Here is a 17,791-nt window from a genome sequence, read left to right on the forward strand (position 1 = left end):
TAGTTCATTTTAATTTTTTATCCATTGATAGTCTTCACATTTTATAAAAATGCAGTGCTTTTAATTCCTCTGTATAGACTAAATGCACCATGTAGTTTAAGAAAAAAATAAAGAGACTAAAAATAGATAAATTGATTAAACTAAAAAGATAAATATCTTGTAGGATTAAAATTAAAATTAACTTTTTTTTCTTACATACTTAAATAGTAACTTTTATTTTATTTAATATACTGCCACTTTCCATTAACAACGCTATTACAAACTACAACAACATAGAAACTACAACAATCAAACTATAAGAACCACAATAAATAAATAAAAAGACATAACTTTGGTCAAATTCAGTGATTCTTCTAACTTTGAACAAAGTGGCCACCGAAAAAACATGCTTAATAGCCTAACCTTATTTTGTGGCATCTTTATTTTATATTGCATTAGTGCACCACTTTTTGTTATGGTTAATTAATTTAAATTTCAACGTCTTCTAGCAGCAGTTTCTCTTTGAGCATTGAAAAAAACAGCAGCGACAGGAGGTCCAAGGTCATTGTCTTCTGCAAATTTCTTAGTGTTGAAATGATCTCTTGATGTTGGTATTTTCATCACTGTCTGTCTTCGCTTTTGTTTGTACAGGATGAACACAAACCTATGTATTCCTATGTTTGGACGTGGCATTTCATACTTTATCACTTCCTTCCCTGTTTCATTTCAATTCATTAGATTACATATAATAGTAAATTTCACTATAATTAATTCATATAATTGAAATTTTGAATTCGAACTTAGGACAAGACTTCCAAGCTAGCCAGTTGAGTTAAGGATTGAAGACCATTTGTTGAAAATATTTGATTTTAATTATAACTACTTCAAAAATTATATCTATAAATAATTGTGATGTATCGATAACGCAATGAAAATTAATCTCAATATATAATACAATCGAATTACTCTAAAGAAACTTAAACTAACGAGAAAAATCTAAAGAATAAAAATGTAAAATTTCTATAATTAGAAAGATATATAATTCATTTTTTATGACTAATTTCCGTCGCTAATTTACTTTTTAAAATAGTATTAATTGACTTACCAAATGTAGCATCTGTTGTGCCCGGTATATCTGTGACTATCCTGTGCATAATTAAAACAGGTTAGACAAATTCTTTATGTCAAGATTTATATAATTAAATCACGAGTTTATATCTCAAACTCTTCTTTATGTCCGTCTTTAATTTATATTTCTTCATGAAATTTATTTATTTATTTTTTCTTAGGTTTTTTATTTATGTATCATATTTTTAACTATCTACGTTATACTTATATTTCATATAACAAATGTTTGTTTGTCTTTAACATCTACCTTAACTTGACAAATATCACTATTGTTAGGTTGAATGTCTTGTTTCGAATTTAGGACTTCACAGTTGTATGCATTTATTATAGTGGAAGAATTCGGATCCTCATACTTGTATAAGTTAATGATAATAAAATTTACCATTTTTTTTAATTAAATAAAAACTTTTTTTTTTTTGAATATTCTACACGCAAAAGACTAATCTTTTCGGACATTTTTATATATACGAGATAGAGATAAAATGATGTTTAAGAGAACTAAATTGCTTACTACTCAAACCACCCCAATTTGGTATAATTAAGTTGATGTAAATTATTTTATAAAAGTTTAGTTCATCTTAGATGTATAAATTATATACCAGTGTAAGTGTTCCTTCAAGTATGGATCACTAGGGCCAGGGACATCTGGATCTGTCATGATCTGAAAGAAAAATGATGAAAAATAAATATATGCATGAAAAGAGTAAGAAGATGAAAAGAAGAAGATGGAAAGTACCAAAGTGAAGAAAGATCTCATATCACCACCATGAATATGAACCTTAGGCTTAATGGTAAGAGAAGAAGGAAAAAACTCATGACCATTGTAAACTTGCTTAGTGTTGTTGTAAGTGACAGACATTTTCACAGTTGTGTTGAAATAATCAACTACATCTCCCACCACTCTTCCTATTACAAGAGGATCTGCTAATACAACAATATTCATCATCCCAACTATTTTAGATTTTTTAGTGTTTCATGTGTGTGTGTGTGTGAGTGAACATGTAAAGCAGAAACCCTATTTATAGAGTGATCAGAAATAATTGACTTGGAAAGGGAATTGTGAGAATCAAATAATTAAAAAGAAAATGAAAAGGGTAGTCTTGAATTGCAAATGTTAATATTAATGTTAATGTCATATGTGGATGTAAAACTCTAAATAATGTAAAATTAAATCGTCTCTAGTTGCGTCACAAAGTGTAAGACACGTCAAATGTGGTGTTCTGTTTTTTTTTTTTCCCGCCTAATTTCAATTGTTATTTCGTCTTTTACATATTTATTTACAAACTTTTTTTTTCACTATTTGAAAATTCCTAAATAAATGCTGATACATCTGAAGAGTATTAATTAAATCTTAATTTATTAATCCAACCATCACACTAAAGTTATTTCAATTTTTTTTATAAAATTTCAAAATTATTTGATATTTTATCAAATAACTTCAATATATAAATATATAATAGTATTTTTTTAAATCTTACTAAATATCTAATATAAGATTGCATATATTTTGCTTTTGTATCTCTTTTTTTATTTAAAACTCTACATTATACCATACATTGAAATTTATATATCAAAATATAGGTGGAGATACGACAGTTCGAAGGATAATTTTTTTTATTCAGTTGAAGGTCGCATCCCATGTATATTCATTTATTTATTATTATTTTTATAACAAATAATTAATTTTTAATTTAATAAATAAAAAATAATTAAAAAACAAAATTATATTAATAAAATTAAATAAAATACATTTAATAGAAAAAAATATATCAAAGTTAATGTGGTTGGGTAGATGTGCTAAAATAAACATCGTGTTATATAATTTTAACAACTATTTCGTATTTTTCCTTCGGATCTAATACCAAAAATTATAATAATAAAATAAAATACATTAAATTGAAAAAATATATATATTACATTGAAGAAAAAAAGAAATCAAATTTTAATTAACGATATTCACCTCTCATCAATGTCACGCCACATGTGGATCTCGTGGTAGATTTTCATGTGCTTTGGTGGATGTGGTGTTTGTTGACAAATGTCGAGTTGAAGTGTGATTGTGTATGATGTTTTTCAATTCCTCTAGTGACTGTGGTATTTGTATGATGTTTTCCATGTTCTCTTGTCGTTGTGGTATTTGTTGATGGAAAGTCGAATTGAAGTGTTACTCTATCTGCATTGTTAATTAAATTTTGATGTATTTTTGTTCAATGTAATGTATTTTTTGTTTCTGATTTAATATTTTTCTTCTTCAATTTAATGTATTTTATTTGATTTTATTGATATAATTTAGTTTATTATTTATTTATTTATTAGATCTGGAGAAAAAATATGACAAAATTGTTAACAAAATAGAATGAAGTTGAAAATTTATCTGCAAAGAGGGATCTGTTAAAATAATATATATCACATTATTTATTTTGATAAATCTACTCAACCGCGTTAACTTTAATGTATTTTCTTATTAAATGTATTTTGTTTATTTTATTAATATAATTTTGTTATTTTAATTATTTTTTATTTATTAAATTAATAATTAATCATTTGTTATAAAAATAAATAAATGGCCATAGATGGTTGCATCCCCGCGATGCAACCTTGGAGAAAATAAAATTATGTGGTCGTATCTCTGTCATTCGACCTCCTTAAGGTAAAAAAAAGAGGATATTTTGATATATAAATTTTAGGCTAAATTACATCCGTGTCCCTTAACTTAATTTCAGGTAACGTTTTAGTCCTTTATCTTTTTTTTTTCTTCCCGATTTAGTCATTTATTCCTAAAAATATCAAATAAAGTATGAAAATATGAGTTTATTTGAAGATTTGCGTTACGAATTTGATGAAATTTGTATTATATTGAAGAATATAATTAATTTTATGAGTTTTGATTGAATTTTTTTTTTTGAATTTTTGTATAAAAAAGGATATCATTGTTGAAATTTTAAAATATAAAATATCAAATTGTCACTTAAAATTAAAATAAAGGACCAAGTCGGGAAAAAAAAAAGATAAAGGACTAAAACGTTACCTGAAATTAAGTTAAAGGACCACAAGTGTAATTTAGCCTAAATTTTAATATAAACTATCATGAATATAATGGAACGTTTTATACAAAAAGATGATATAAATAAAAATTATCCAACACACTTACTATAAAAGAAAACAAGGAACAATTTATTTTTAACTACTATGCCTTGGTTTAAAGAAATTAAAGGTCTGTTTGGGTGTGTGTGTGTGTGGAGGGAGAAAAAAGTTTCTTTTCAAAATTAAGCAAACAATAATTAAAAAAAAAAAAAACAAATAGTCATATATTATATTATTATTATTTTTATTTTTATTGAAATTTCAAATATATTAAAATATAAATTTATTCTCCTAATCCAAATAGACCCTAAGGCATCAAATGATCCAAAGGGGAGCAAGGAGAATTCGAGGTGCCTAGGAATCAATTGTTTAATATATCTTCCGGACATTTTTGCGATAACGGCATAAAAAATGTCAGAACCTTCCTTAACTAAATAAATTCATGGTAAAGTTGCTTATTATAAAGATAAATTACGGGAGTGTTTGGAGTATAAAGGTATTCCACTCACAAATTCACAGCCACAAACAAAAACTTAGTGGTAGTGCCTTGAGGTCGTTTCATTTTTCATATAAAAGAAGAATCATATGCAAATGAAAGGTATGAACAATAAAATTGTCCTTTTAAATTACAGTATCCCTTTGTTCCCCTTTGAGTCACTTCGGATACTTATGCTTTAATCTGAGAGTCAAAGAGTTAACCGTTTTTGACCAAATTTAAAAATATAATTTAGTAAAAAACAATATGATGTTAATATTGTCAAATAAATATAAGAAGAAGTAATATTTATTTTTAAAGTTACGATCGTCGATGTTTCGTAAAGTTAAAATTTTCTATTAATATATATGAGGTTAATTTTTCAATATAAACATTCATATAATTTTTGAGTTAATTATTTTTCATATCTTGTTGTGTAGTCTTATTTTTATAATTTTCAGTGTAGAAAATACATGTGTTGTGGTTGTTGACACCAGAAGAGTTAACATAAGTCGTAACACTCTATAAATAAATTGATAAAAAATTGGTTTATTAGTTAACATAACTCGCAAAAAATAGAAAATATATGAAAATTGACATTTTTAAGTACATCAAATTCATATTATTACAACTCATATTTCAATTGAGTATTTTTTACCTAGAGCTGTCAATTTGACAAGCCCCCTAATTATTGGCCCCAGCCCACATTTTGAAGGGGCAAAAAAAATCAATAATTTAAAAGGCCCCAAAAAACAAGGCCCCCTAAATTAAAAGCCCCCTAAAAATTTGTGGGCTTAGGAGGCCCCTAGGCCCACTTTTTTTAAAAAAGAATCAATTTTCTTTTTTGAGAAATAAAGTTTTTCAATTTTTTCACCGATAATTTTTTTTTATTATTTTCAATAAAATTTTCCGATTTTTTTCGATAAAAAATGTTCGATTTTTTTCGATAAAAATTTCTGATTTTCTTTCGATAAAAATTTCAGATAAAAAATTTCTGACTTTTTTCGATAAAATTTTTTTGATTTTTTTCGATAAAAAGTTTCCGATTTTTTTTCGATAAAAAATGTCCGATTTTTTTTCAATAAAAAATTTTCGATTTCTTTTCGATAAAAAGTTTTCGATTTTTTTGATAAATAATGTCCGATTTTTTTCTATAAAAAATTTTCAATTTTTTTCGATAAAAAATATCCGACTTTTTTTGGGATAAAAAATGTTCGATTTTTTTTTCGATAAAAAATTTCCCATTTTTTTTCGATAAAAAGTTTCTAATTTTTTTTTCCATAAAAAATTTTCACTTTTTTTTAATAAATTTTTTTTTTCAAGAAAAAAATTTTAAAATTAACAAAATATTGGGGGCCTATAAGCCCTTAGAGCCCCCTCCCTTAGGCCCCATTAAATAATGGGCCTAAATTAAGGGCCCCTTAAAAGATTATTTTGATAGGGGGCCTAATAATAAAACAAAAAAAAGTAAGAGGGTCTTGTAGTTGGGGGCTTTTTTGACGGCTCTATATATACTTTTCGGCTTGATTGTGAAGGCAACATTTTATTGGGTTTCTCCAAATTGAGATTTTTTGGATTTCATGTTCATTTTGAAAAAGGCTCCAAATTGAGTTTTTTTTATTACACTGTTAATGAAATCTAGAAAGTTGGCTTTTGTACCCCTCAATTAATCCTGTACCCCTCATTTAAAAATTTTATTTTTAAATGTCCAAACTACCCTTGATAAAACTGTAAAAATTAAAAAAAAAAAAAATTTTACCGGAAATTTCAGAATGAATGAAATTTCCGGTAGTTATAAATGAATACCGAATATTATTTATAAATTAATTAATAAAATAAATTATATTAATAATAATAATAAAAGTAATAATAATAATAAAGTAAAGTAAATTATATTATTAAAACTTTATATATTTTTTAAATATTTTTATTATTATTTTTTAATTATATTAACAGGATGTATTTTTTTTTTCTTCAATTTAATTTTTTTTTATTAATAGTATTAAATAAAATACATTAAATTAGAGAAAAAAATACGGTTAAATAGATGAGTCAAAACAAACAACTTGTTATATTATAATAACTTTTTTTTATAAATAAATAATAATAATAATAATAATAATAATAATAATAATAACTGCCAAAATCTAAACCCTCGTTGAAATTTTCGGTAAGTAATTTTTTGCAACTAAATTTTCGGTAGTTATATTTATTACCGGAAATTTGGTCAATGAAATTTCCGGTAGTTGTATTTTCAATACCGGAAATTTCAAATATTTTGAAAAATCCGGTAGTTAGTTTTTGTTCCCCGGAAATTTTGTTTTTTGAAATTTCCGGTAGTTAATCCAGAAATTTCAAAAATCCGGTAGTTTCAAAAATTTGCTGGGTTGCTCCTGCCAAAAAAGTTAAGCAGTGTACTGGAAATTTAAAAAAGGAATGAAATTTCCGGTAAACAAACCGGAAAATTGAAAAATCTGGCAGTTAAAAATGCATACCGGAAATTTCAAAAAATCAAATTTCCGGGAAGGCAACCGGAAATTTCAAATTTCCGGTATTGATTTTAAAATTTTTTTTTCAAAAAAATTCACTTTTCCGGATTTTTCAAGTGTGGGATACAACTGTTTTGATTTAAGGTTATTTTAGGTATTTCACTCAAAAAACATTAAATTGGGGGTACAAGTTTAAATGGGGGGTACAAAAGCTAACTTTCTGAAATCTACTATCTTAAATGAGTGTGGTAATGGATATTTTTGTCTATAAATTAATCTAGGGATAATTCTTTTTCTCCACATTCCCTCCATTTTTTAGTTTTTTATTTTTTATTTTTCAGATTCACGTAGTTAAACTATAGGTTAAATAACATATACAGTCCATTAACTTAATTCAGTTAGCATTTTAGTTTTTTATTTTTTTTCTTCCTGATTTGATAATATATTTTAATTTTAAGTGATAATTTGATTTTTTATGTTTTAAAATGTCAACAATGTTATCTTTTTTTTTCCACAAAAATTCATCAAAATTTTCAAATAAAACCCATAAAATTAATTATCATCTTCAATATAATGCAAATTTCATCAAATTCATAACTTAAATCATTAAAAAAAATTCATATTTTCATTCTTTATTTGATGAATTTGATGTTGTTGGAGATGAAAATATGAGTTTATTTGAATATTTGAGTTATGCATTTGATAAAATTTGCATTATATCGAAGATGATTATTAATTTTATGGGGTTTGTTTGAAAATTTTGATGAATTTTTTAAATTTTTGTAAAAAAATGATAACATTGTTGACATATTTAAACATAAAAGATCAAATTGTCACTTAAAATTAAAATAAAAGAACCAAATCGAAAAGAAAAAATAAAATAAAAAACTAAAACGTTAACTGAAATTAAGTTAAGAGACTACGGATGCTATTTCACCTAAACTATAATACCTTGTTGTATTTGTGTACCATCGTGCGATGGGTTGAATCTCCAAATTGGAGTTGCACAAAAAATGTGACCAAGTATCATTAATGCTAAAAGATTTGAGATTGTGTGCTTAACTAATAGCTGAGCTGATAAATATCGATATTATTAAGTTGAATATCTTATCTTGAATTTGAATCAAAAATTTTACAATTGTGTGAATTAATTATGTCATCTTTTCAAAAAAAAAATAAGACTCGAGAGTACAAGCAAAACCAAATTTATGGTAATTAATAAATAATTTTAAAGTTTACATTTTAACATGAATTTTCCATGTTAAGAAAATAGTAGATCATTATTTTAATTCCTCAAATCTTAATTGTGGATTAACATAATCCCTCAAATTTATAAAATTATAATTTAATCTTTTAAATTGAATAATTTTAATCAATTTAGTTATTTTTCAAATTTAAAATCACAATTTTAAAGTTTTATGTTTCTCTTGATACGGTTAGAGATTACTCAAGTAAATATATAGGTCCTTTAATGATTTTGATAGTTGTACATTAAAAATATTTTGATTATAGGAATACTTAATTGATTAACATTTAATCTAAAAGATTAATTTACTATTTTATAAATTTGAGAGGTAAAATTTTTCAACTTATGTTTGAATTACAACATAAGAGGAGAGACGGCCTTATGTTGGCCCCTAGTGGAGGTTGAAGCCCCCACTTTATTTTTTACATTTATTTTGAAATATTATATATATACATAAATAATAGATAATTTGATTAACTGATTAATATCAAATATAGAAAATTGTTAATTAATATTATTTTTAAGTTCAACTCTTTTATCAAATAATTGCTATACAATTTTAAGAGTTGAATTATCGTTATATATAAATGTCAGTTATTTTTTTATATAAAAAAAAAAACAAAAATCATTATGACATAAAATTATGCTTTAAAAATAATTATGCACGCTTAATGCTCCAAACTTTTATATAGGTATATTTATTATTCAAAAAATTTGGGTATCTGGATAAGAGTATTAGATAGTTCCAACTTTTCCTACTGCCCGCATACTTAGTAGTTAGTTCACATTCAAATGTATGTGGGGGGTGTAGTTAAAAATTGTGGGGTGGTTAATATCAGCCATAAAATAATGGATGGTGTTACTTAGTTAGTTGTGGTAGCAAAGTCGTTTTTTCAGTTACGATGAGATCAAGCTATGTTTCAGTTACGACAAACCAAACAACAACGTTAACATTAGACAAATACACAACACTGTCCCAATTGCGCCAAATTCACGCACACATCATCAAAACAAACCTCATCACTCACCCAATCTCTGTCTCCAAACTCATCAACGCTTTCTCTCGTAGCTCAAATCCCTATGAAGCCGTTACCCTTTACGCCCACGCGCTCTCTCGTTTCAACAACTTGCGTGGATTCCACTTCTGTGTTCCACCAGCTCTCAGAGCCTGTGGTAGATCCAATGCATTAGAGGAAGGGAAACAAATCATGGGTTTCGTTTTCAAAACGCGTGATTTGTGGCATGACCCTTTTGTTACTAATTCAGTAGTTCGAATGTGTTTGGAAATTGGTTTGATTAAGCTTGCAAGGTCGGTGTTTGATAAAATGCCTGTAAGAGATTTGATTTCTTGGAACTCTTTGCTTACTGGTTATTTAAGGGCTGGTGAGATTGAGATGGCTCGTGAGGTTTTTGATGAAATGCCTCAAAAGGATGTTGTTTCTTGTAATGCTATGATTGATGGGTATGGGAAGAATGGGAAATGTGAGCTTGCTGAGGAGGTTTTTATGGATATGAGTTTAAGAGATGTGGTTACGTGGTCGAGTATGATTTCTGCTTTTGTTCTTAATGGTCGACCAAGGAAAGGTTTGGACTTGTTTAGAGAAATGTTGACTTTAGGGGTTAGACCTGATGCACCTGTTATTGTTGGTGTTCTTTCAGCTATTGCTGAATTGGGTTTTGTTGAGGAAGGGAAATGGATACACAGTTATGTGTTTAGTAATAAGATACATTATAGTTGTAGTTTTATTGGATCAGCACTTGTTAACATGTATGCTAAATGTGGCCAAATAGCAAATGCTTATAGTGTATTTAGAAGCATTTGTAACCGGAGGAATGTTGGGGATTGGAATTCTTTGATCTCTGGACTCGCTTTGCATGGAATGGGTCGTGAAGCGATCAAGGTTTTTCTGGAATTGGAAAGGGAAGGACTTAAGCCTGATGATATAACTTTTTTAGGGCTTTTAAGTGCTTGCAACCATGGTGGACTTGTGGAGGAGGGTCAATTTTACTATGAAACCATGCAAGTGAAGTACAACATAGTTCCGAAAATTCAGCATTGTGGGTGCATTGTTGACCTTCTTAGTCGAGCGGGTCGATTAGAAGAGGCGCTTAGGATTATAAGTGATATGTCTTTGGAGCCAGATGTTTTGATATGGAAGAATATTCTCAGTGCTTGTTTGAAGCACAATAACTCTGTAATGGGGAAAACAGCTGCATTGAAAGCTATAGAATTGGCTCCAGAGGATTCAAGTTGTTATGTTCTTCTCTCAAATATCTATGCCAAAGAAGGTAGTTGGGATGAAGTGACTAAGGTTAGATCAATGATGAGAAAAAGGGGCATAAGAAAAGTTCCGGGATGTAGCTCCATTCTTGTTGATGGTAAAGTCCATGAGTTCCTCGTCGGGAAGGCCATGGACATGAGTTATGATCAAAATGTTCTATCTAAGTTGGAGGAGGTTGTGTCTGAGTTGAAGACGGAGGGATATGAACCTGATCTCAATCAAGTTTTTTTAGATGTTGAAGACGATGAAAAAGAGAACCAACTGATTCTTCACAGTGAGAAGATGGCTCTTGCCTTTGGACTGTTGAGTACCCCACAGGGAATTCCTATTTACATAGTGAAAAACTTGAGAATTTGTTGTGATTGTCACACATTCATGCAGCTGGTTTCAAAAGTCTACAACCGTCGAGTTATTGTGAGAGATCAAAACCGTTTTCATCATTTTGATAGAGGTTTCTGCTCCTGCAGAAATCATTGGTAACTTTGCCTAAACCTGTGGTATCATGTTGAGTTCTTAATCCTTGTAAAAATAACACATAAATATACTCTATTCATTGAAATAAAACTTGTAATTGAAATGGTTTACAAACCAGGTTGAGTTTTCTGTTTTGTTTGAATCCCAACATGTTCCTATAATTAGTTTCTGTTTCTACGAGACACTGATATATGATAAATTCTAAAATTTTAAGACTCAACTCCTATTTAATACAATTTATAAAATTTGCATGAAGTTGACACAATATAAAGTTTGAATAAAAGTGAAAATTAATGTTTTAAAAGTGAGCATGAGCGATTTTAAACATGATAAGATTATTTTATGTAACTAATGATATTTTCATTGGTATTGATATAGAAGTTGGAAAAATGAAAATGTGCTTTTTTACTATATAGAATGCAGTTACAAGTATCCAAGTGGTTGCATAAAGTGTCATGCAGATACTACTTTTAAGTGTTCATCCTCAGTTATATTCAGTTTTACTAGGACGGCAATTTGGATATGGAGTATTAAATCTCATTTGTGAAAAATGTTGGCAAAAAGGAAAGGAAAAACCACTCAGACCAAAGCAAACTTTTGGCCTGAGTGGAAGACAAATGTTTTCTTATGAGTTATGAATTCTTTCTGCAGAACTTTTGGTTGCATGGTAGTTTTCATTAAAAAAATTAACAGTAAAAGCAATAAATAGTTTAGAATGCAGCAGTCCTCCACCAAAAACATGTGGATCCAATATCCTTCAATTACTTCACCTAGCTAGAATGAAACTCAGTGATGGGAGACATTTGGCTTACCAGGAGTTTGGTTTTCCAAAGGAAGAAGCTAGGTACAAGATCATTGTTGTTCATGGATATGGCAGTTCCAAAGATACACATTTGCCTGTTTCTCAAGTAAGAACCTTGCTCCTTTTATTACTCTTCTGTCTGCTTTATATGCTATTAGTAACACTCGCTAAAAAAAATTGGAAATCTTATTCTGAGGAGAAAGTTGATGAATGTAAGTAGAACCAAGGTAAACTCAAACCTAATAGATGCAAAGAGACATGCAAAATGTGTGGATTATTGTCGATTCACAAGGTCGATTCAAGTGTAAGATCAAACGAGCCTTTGCTATAGTCCCATAGGCAACTCCATTTTGTCCTCTACATAATTAACTAATTTTATAACATTGCTTCTATTTTGATACCTAACAAAAGTTGCATATATTAAGGTTGATCTCATAAACTTTGAGCAAGTTATTGATATAGAACTCGGATCCTCTATGGTCGGTTTTACTGTGTAGTCAGTTGTACACTGTTAGTTTAAGATAGGGAAAATATTCAATTGTGAACCAACATTTTAATTGACTACTCTTGCTTTTTGCAAATCCATTTTAGTGAGTCAAGAAATAATCAGTTTTAGTGAATTTACAGTTTTATATGATGCCCGCGTGCAGCTTGCAATTCTTGTTCCAGAAGAAAAGAATTGAAGAAATTTCTGTCTCTTTGCTTATAAACATTATAACAAAGAGACATTAGTAAGATTCATACGTAAGATGCAATTATTAGATGGTAGTCCTTTTCAAAAAAGTAAATTTAAAAGGTTCAATATAACTTATTGGCAGTCAACTAAAGTTCTACCGTATGTTATTAAATCTCAACCCTTACACATGAAATTCATGGTCACTAGTTTATTTATAGGCTTAACCACAGACAGTTCCAATCTCTTAACATAAATCCTATGCAATGAATTCCAAATCAGAAAATAAGTGGTTAATTAATTCTAGTAGATAGTTAATTGATATACTATATGTCACACCTCATTAACCACCAATATAATTTCACTAATCACGAGCTTGAACATGGTTAACTATACTTTTCAAGTGTTTAACTACATGTAGATTTGAATACTTAAAAATTGTGGTTAATCAATTACGTGCAAATGTGCGGTTAGTGAAATTAAGTTGATGGTTATTGAGTTTTGTTACGTGATATTTATTTATTAATTATCTACTAAACATAATTAACCACTTATTTGAATTGGGTTAACCACTTAAAAAAAATCAACGTAAAGTTATCAAATTTTAGTCGTTATAACCTTTTTTTCATGAGATAAGATAGTAGTATGATGTGTGCAACTTCTGATAATACGTTAATACATATCTTTATTATTGTAAGATAATTGTTTTCAAAGAAATAGATTAAAGCAGACACAACTCATACAAATTTAGTTAAAATAGTAGTCTAATGTGGACATATATTTGTTGAACCAACCTGTACAATCTTGAAAAGATAGCTTTGGAGAATATTATCAACAGGATCACACAAAAAAAAAAAAAAAAGAGAATATTCTTAATACATCTCGGTATAAACCCAGAAACAATTATACTGTGGGCCTGAGTGTAATAATGACAGCAAAATCATTAATAATAATATGTTGCTTATACGAACCTACCAATCCAATTAATATTTATATTTTTTAATTAAAAAAGAAAAATATTTTCAACTATTCATGAATTGCAATGCTTTCTTTCTCTGCTTGTCTAAATAATTTGTGTTTCCTTAATTGGAACTATTTTTGGTACTTTATTATTTTTGGCAACAATTTGAACAATTGCAATAGCCATAAGTCTTATTAATTAATATATAAAACATCATAATCAGACTAATAATGAAGTGTTGAAATAACTTATACGGAGTCCTAAGTTTAAAGAAGTATAAAAAAATAAAATACATGTTCTAATTTACCAAACAATACAAAAAGTTAGCAAATGGTAAATGATAGAGAAAAAAGATGCTCCTAGCTGATGGAACCTTTCAAAGGATATCCCCCAAATGAAATACACATCAAACAAATCATAAACAAAATTAGTACAAGCTTCTCTGTTTTTATTTTTAAGGAGGAAATACTAAAGAGGCCAAATTCAACCACCACTTTATTTATGTGCATAAAACTATAGTGTAAGGTTCATTATTCAAGAGAAGATGAAAAGAATGATACATTATTTTAAGTTTTTAACTGAAAATCAACAAGGTCAGACACGTAAATTATGCAGATGTTTCTGTCAGGTAACACATACTTCTTCTTGTTCTTCTTGAATATCTATGTGATTATTGTGAAAAAAAAAAGAAAATATTTTTAAAGGTACCCTATATATATTTTTCTTCATGGTTTACTGAGAAGAAATATTTTTAGTTCTTGTTACTTATTATGATTTTAATTTCTGGCAATGGTTTTTTTATCAGGGAACTCAGCTTTCTCCAAACCATGATGATTCAACAGATGATTTTTCTATGGTTTCGCCAAGAATTAGACTTAGAGATGGGAGGCACTTGGCTTATGTTGAGAGAGGTGTTCCTAAAGACAAAGCAACTTACAAGATCATCATTGTGCATGGTTTTGGAAGCTCCAAAGAGATGAATTTTCTGGCACCTCAGGTGATAAACTTAATCACTATTTTTCAAATAAATTGGACATTCTATGTTTTGGATTTGGACCTAATTAACATAATACTATAGAAACAAAATCTTTTTTTTTTTTTTTTGGTGTACTACACATTGGAGAAAAATTGATAATTTGGCCTTAAAAGAAAGTAAACAAGTGGAATAGGTTCAAATAAATAGGTACTAATGCACAAATCAGAAGTAACACTTTTACAACAAGAAAAAAAGAGAGTATATATTCAAGGTTATAAAAATGTGTATTAATACGGTAAATTTGTATTCATATGAAAAACGCATTAACTCATGGGTAGATTCAAAAATTGATAAATTTTTTTAAAAAACTAAATTAACACAGGTGAATTCACGAATTTTCAGTAAATTTGGGTGAATTCAAAAGATATACTGATTTTACCCTAATTTTAAAAGAGGCTCAATTTTTTAACCCCAATTCAAAAAACTTCACTTTTTTCCACTCTTCTCCAACATGTTACATACTAATGTTTACTCTTCTTAAACTCAAACAAATCGTTCTCTTCTTCTTGATTTGAAGTCGCGCGACTTCTTCTTCATCATCACCATGAATTTTGATAATGTTTTATTAGTATGAAAAATTACGGCGATTTTGTATATTTTTGTTTTATAATTAAGTTGAAAATTTAAATTATCGATAAATTTATAGTATTATAAAAGTATATATGTGATTTATATATTAATGTTAATATTATTTTAATATGAGGTGAATTCGAGGAATTTACTATCGAGTTTACGTAACGAATTCACCTGAACAAAAAGAATTTACTTAAAAAATCTAATTTGACAACCTTGTATATATTGGTATTCCTTTTCTAGCATATTTTTTTTCATGTTTTTCAATCGAAGTTATGTGGGTTTCAAGTTTTGAAATATATTTTAAAAATATTTTAGTGCATGCTTGGATTCAAAGTGGGTTTTGACGAAAGTATGGTGGCATCATAATTTTTTTAAAAATGTAATTCTACCAAACTCAGCGCCACCGATCCAAAACATGCAGTTACTAAAAGTACGATGGAAATGGCAGTTGAATTGTAAAATAAAAATATTCTGAATATGATATGATTTATTCACATAGGAATTGATAGATGAATTGAGTATTTATCTTGTGCAATATGACCGGGCTGGATATGGAGAAAGTGATCCAAACCCGAAACGCTCATTGAAAAGTGAAGCACTTGATATTGAAGAGCTTGCTGATAAGCTACAAATAGGAGCACATTTTTATGTAATTGGAGTCTCAATGGGTTCATATGCAGCATGGAGTTGTCTAAAATATTTCCCCCACAGGTACTCAAAATATGTATTTCTAATGAATTAAATTCTTCTAAGTTTCCACTTTGGCAAGTTGTATTATTAACTTCAGCCAAAAGAGCACTTGTGCAGGCTTGCAGGGTTGGCACTAATAGCTCCAGTTATAAATTATAGATGGCCTTCTCTCCCTGTGAGTCTGGTAAGAGAGGATTATAGAAGGAAATTTATTAGATGGGCATTGTGGCTTGCAAATCACTGTCCTAAACTATTGCATTGGTGGGTCACTCAAAAGTGGCTCCCTTCAACTGCTGTCATAGAAAAAAACCACACACTCTTCAACAAAAATGATATAGATATTTTGAAGACTATTCCAGGGTTCCCAATGTTTTCAAAGGTAAACAAATTACTCATAATCTTTGTTGATTAAAATGTCTTTAGTATAGTAAATGTTAGGTGGAAATTAAGACTAATTAATATAGGATAAATAAGGGTATGATTTGGAAAATGTACTTAATAAATAATTTGAGATACTGATATTTCAAACACTATTTGAAGATTAAACGGTCATTTTGGTCTTTAAATATGTGAGACCGCATTATTGTAGTCTCTAAATGTATCGAAATAACAAAACATATTTGTAAGTGTATTTTCTGTAATAAGGGATTTGATTAATCAAACTAATTAACAGAAGACATATTTGGAAACTGAAATAACTTACGGAAAATGTATTTGATGGACTAAACTTACTAACGATATACACATTTGATGATGTTTTTGTAATTTTGATATATTCAAAGACTATAGCGACTGTGAGTGACAAATTCAATGACCAATATGCCTATTAACTCCAATATTTAATATGTACATGTTTTATGTGAATGTAATTTCTCTATGAAGGTAATGTTGATCATGGTATGTTCCTCCATACAGGACAGGTTAAGGGAACAAGTTGTTTTCGACACTCTCCGCCATGATTGGAAGGTAGCTTTTGGAAAATGGGAATTTGATCCAATGATGTTAAGCAATCCATTTCCTCACAAACAAAGTTCATTTCACATTTGGCAAGGATATGAAGATAAAGTTGTGCCTTCTGAACTACAGAGATTTGTTTCAGGAAAACTGCCTTGGATACAATATCATGAAATACCAGATGGTGGTCATTTAATTGTATACTATAAGGGCTTGTGTGAGGCTATTTTGAGAGCACTTTTACTTGGTCAAGAAAATCATGCATATAGACCTAGGTCATCTTTATTATTCAAAGAGGAGTGCTATCAGGAAACTATTTAACACAGTTCATTTCACATTATTAGGGAAAATATAAATTCATGTAGATGTGTCTCACTCTTTATTAGGTGAGACACACACAAACTTCAATTAGTTATGAAGACGTGTTATATAAATTGTGCTAGAGAATATGTTATAGGTTTTTTTTTATTTACTTTTTTTATGATTTTATAATTGAATGTGTTTCTTGTTAACATTTTTTAGGAGTATGTCAATTGTATAAATTACATTAGTTTGGTGGGAAAAGAAGATAATGTCAATGTGTGTAAATTATATTCAGTAGTATGTTATATTAGTATGGTACAGATTTTTACTTGAAGCATAAGTCCTAAGTTTAAACATGTATAAAAAAAATTACATCTGGTGAACAATCTGCAAAGTAGCTGAAGCTTCGAATTGCCAAATCATATAAAAGTTAGCAATTTGCAACATACACAAAGATGTTCCCTAATGGAACCTTTCAAAGGATATATATTAACTATGACTAATAGTTAATGATAAGTGGATATGTTGCTCGAGTTTGAGCATAATAATTAAATACAAATTTTACACTATAAATCATAAAAGAAAAGGTATTGTAGCCGCTCTGCTATAAGAGATGTAAGCACAATTGATCGAATTAGG

At 28.4% G+C, this 17,791-nt stretch overlaps 3 protein-coding genes across 5 annotated transcripts; 2 read left to right on the forward strand and 1 right to left on the reverse strand.

Annotated features, from left to right (window-relative positions):
* Positions 1-236: 236 nt before the first annotated feature.
* LOC101508385 (CEN-like protein 2) lies at positions 237-2,109 on the reverse strand. The gene is made up of 4 exons (XM_004487447.4): positions 1,844-2,109; positions 1,707-1,768; positions 1,085-1,125; positions 237-695 (listed from the first exon to the last, which is right to left on the reverse strand). The coding sequence occupies exons 1-4, from the start codon at positions 2,051-2,053 to the stop codon at positions 475-477; spliced, it is 534 nt and encodes a 177-aa protein (XP_004487504.1). The 5' UTR covers positions 2,054-2,109; the 3' UTR covers positions 237-474.
* Positions 2,110-9,303: 7,194 nt separating this feature from the next.
* Positions 9,304-11,163, forward strand: LOC101508072 (pentatricopeptide repeat-containing protein At4g14820-like). Its single transcript, XM_004487446.2, has one exon. It carries the CDS (start codon positions 9,304-9,306, stop codon positions 11,161-11,163), a length of 1,860 nt encoding a protein of 619 aa, XP_004487503.1.
* Positions 11,164-11,445: 282 nt separating this feature from the next.
* Positions 11,446-17,487, forward strand: LOC101507541 (uncharacterized). Of its 3 annotated transcripts, none has more exons than XM_073365662.1 (5): positions 11,446-12,065; positions 14,399-14,590; positions 15,705-15,916; positions 16,013-16,274; positions 16,811-17,487. In XM_073365662.1, exons 1-5 carry the CDS (start codon positions 11,937-11,939, stop codon positions 17,168-17,170), a joined length of 1,155 nt encoding a protein of 384 aa, XP_073221763.1. In that variant the 5' UTR covers positions 11,446-11,936; the 3' UTR covers positions 17,171-17,487. The 3 variants fall into 3 exon arrangements, with proteins under 3 accessions (XP_073221763.1, XP_073221768.1, XP_004487502.1); XM_073365667.1 differs by having other exon boundaries at positions 16,816-16,997; XM_004487445.4 differs by lacking the exon at positions 11,446-12,065 and adding an exon at positions 13,810-14,221.
* The last annotated feature ends 304 nt before the right edge of the window (positions 17,488-17,791 follow it).

Source organism: Cicer arietinum, chromosome 1, assembly GCF_000331145.2.
Source record: "Cicer arietinum cultivar CDC Frontier isolate Library 1 chromosome 1, Cicar.CDCFrontier_v2.0, whole genome shotgun sequence".
Taxonomy (NCBI): Eukaryota; Viridiplantae; Streptophyta; class Magnoliopsida; order Fabales; family Fabaceae; genus Cicer; species Cicer arietinum.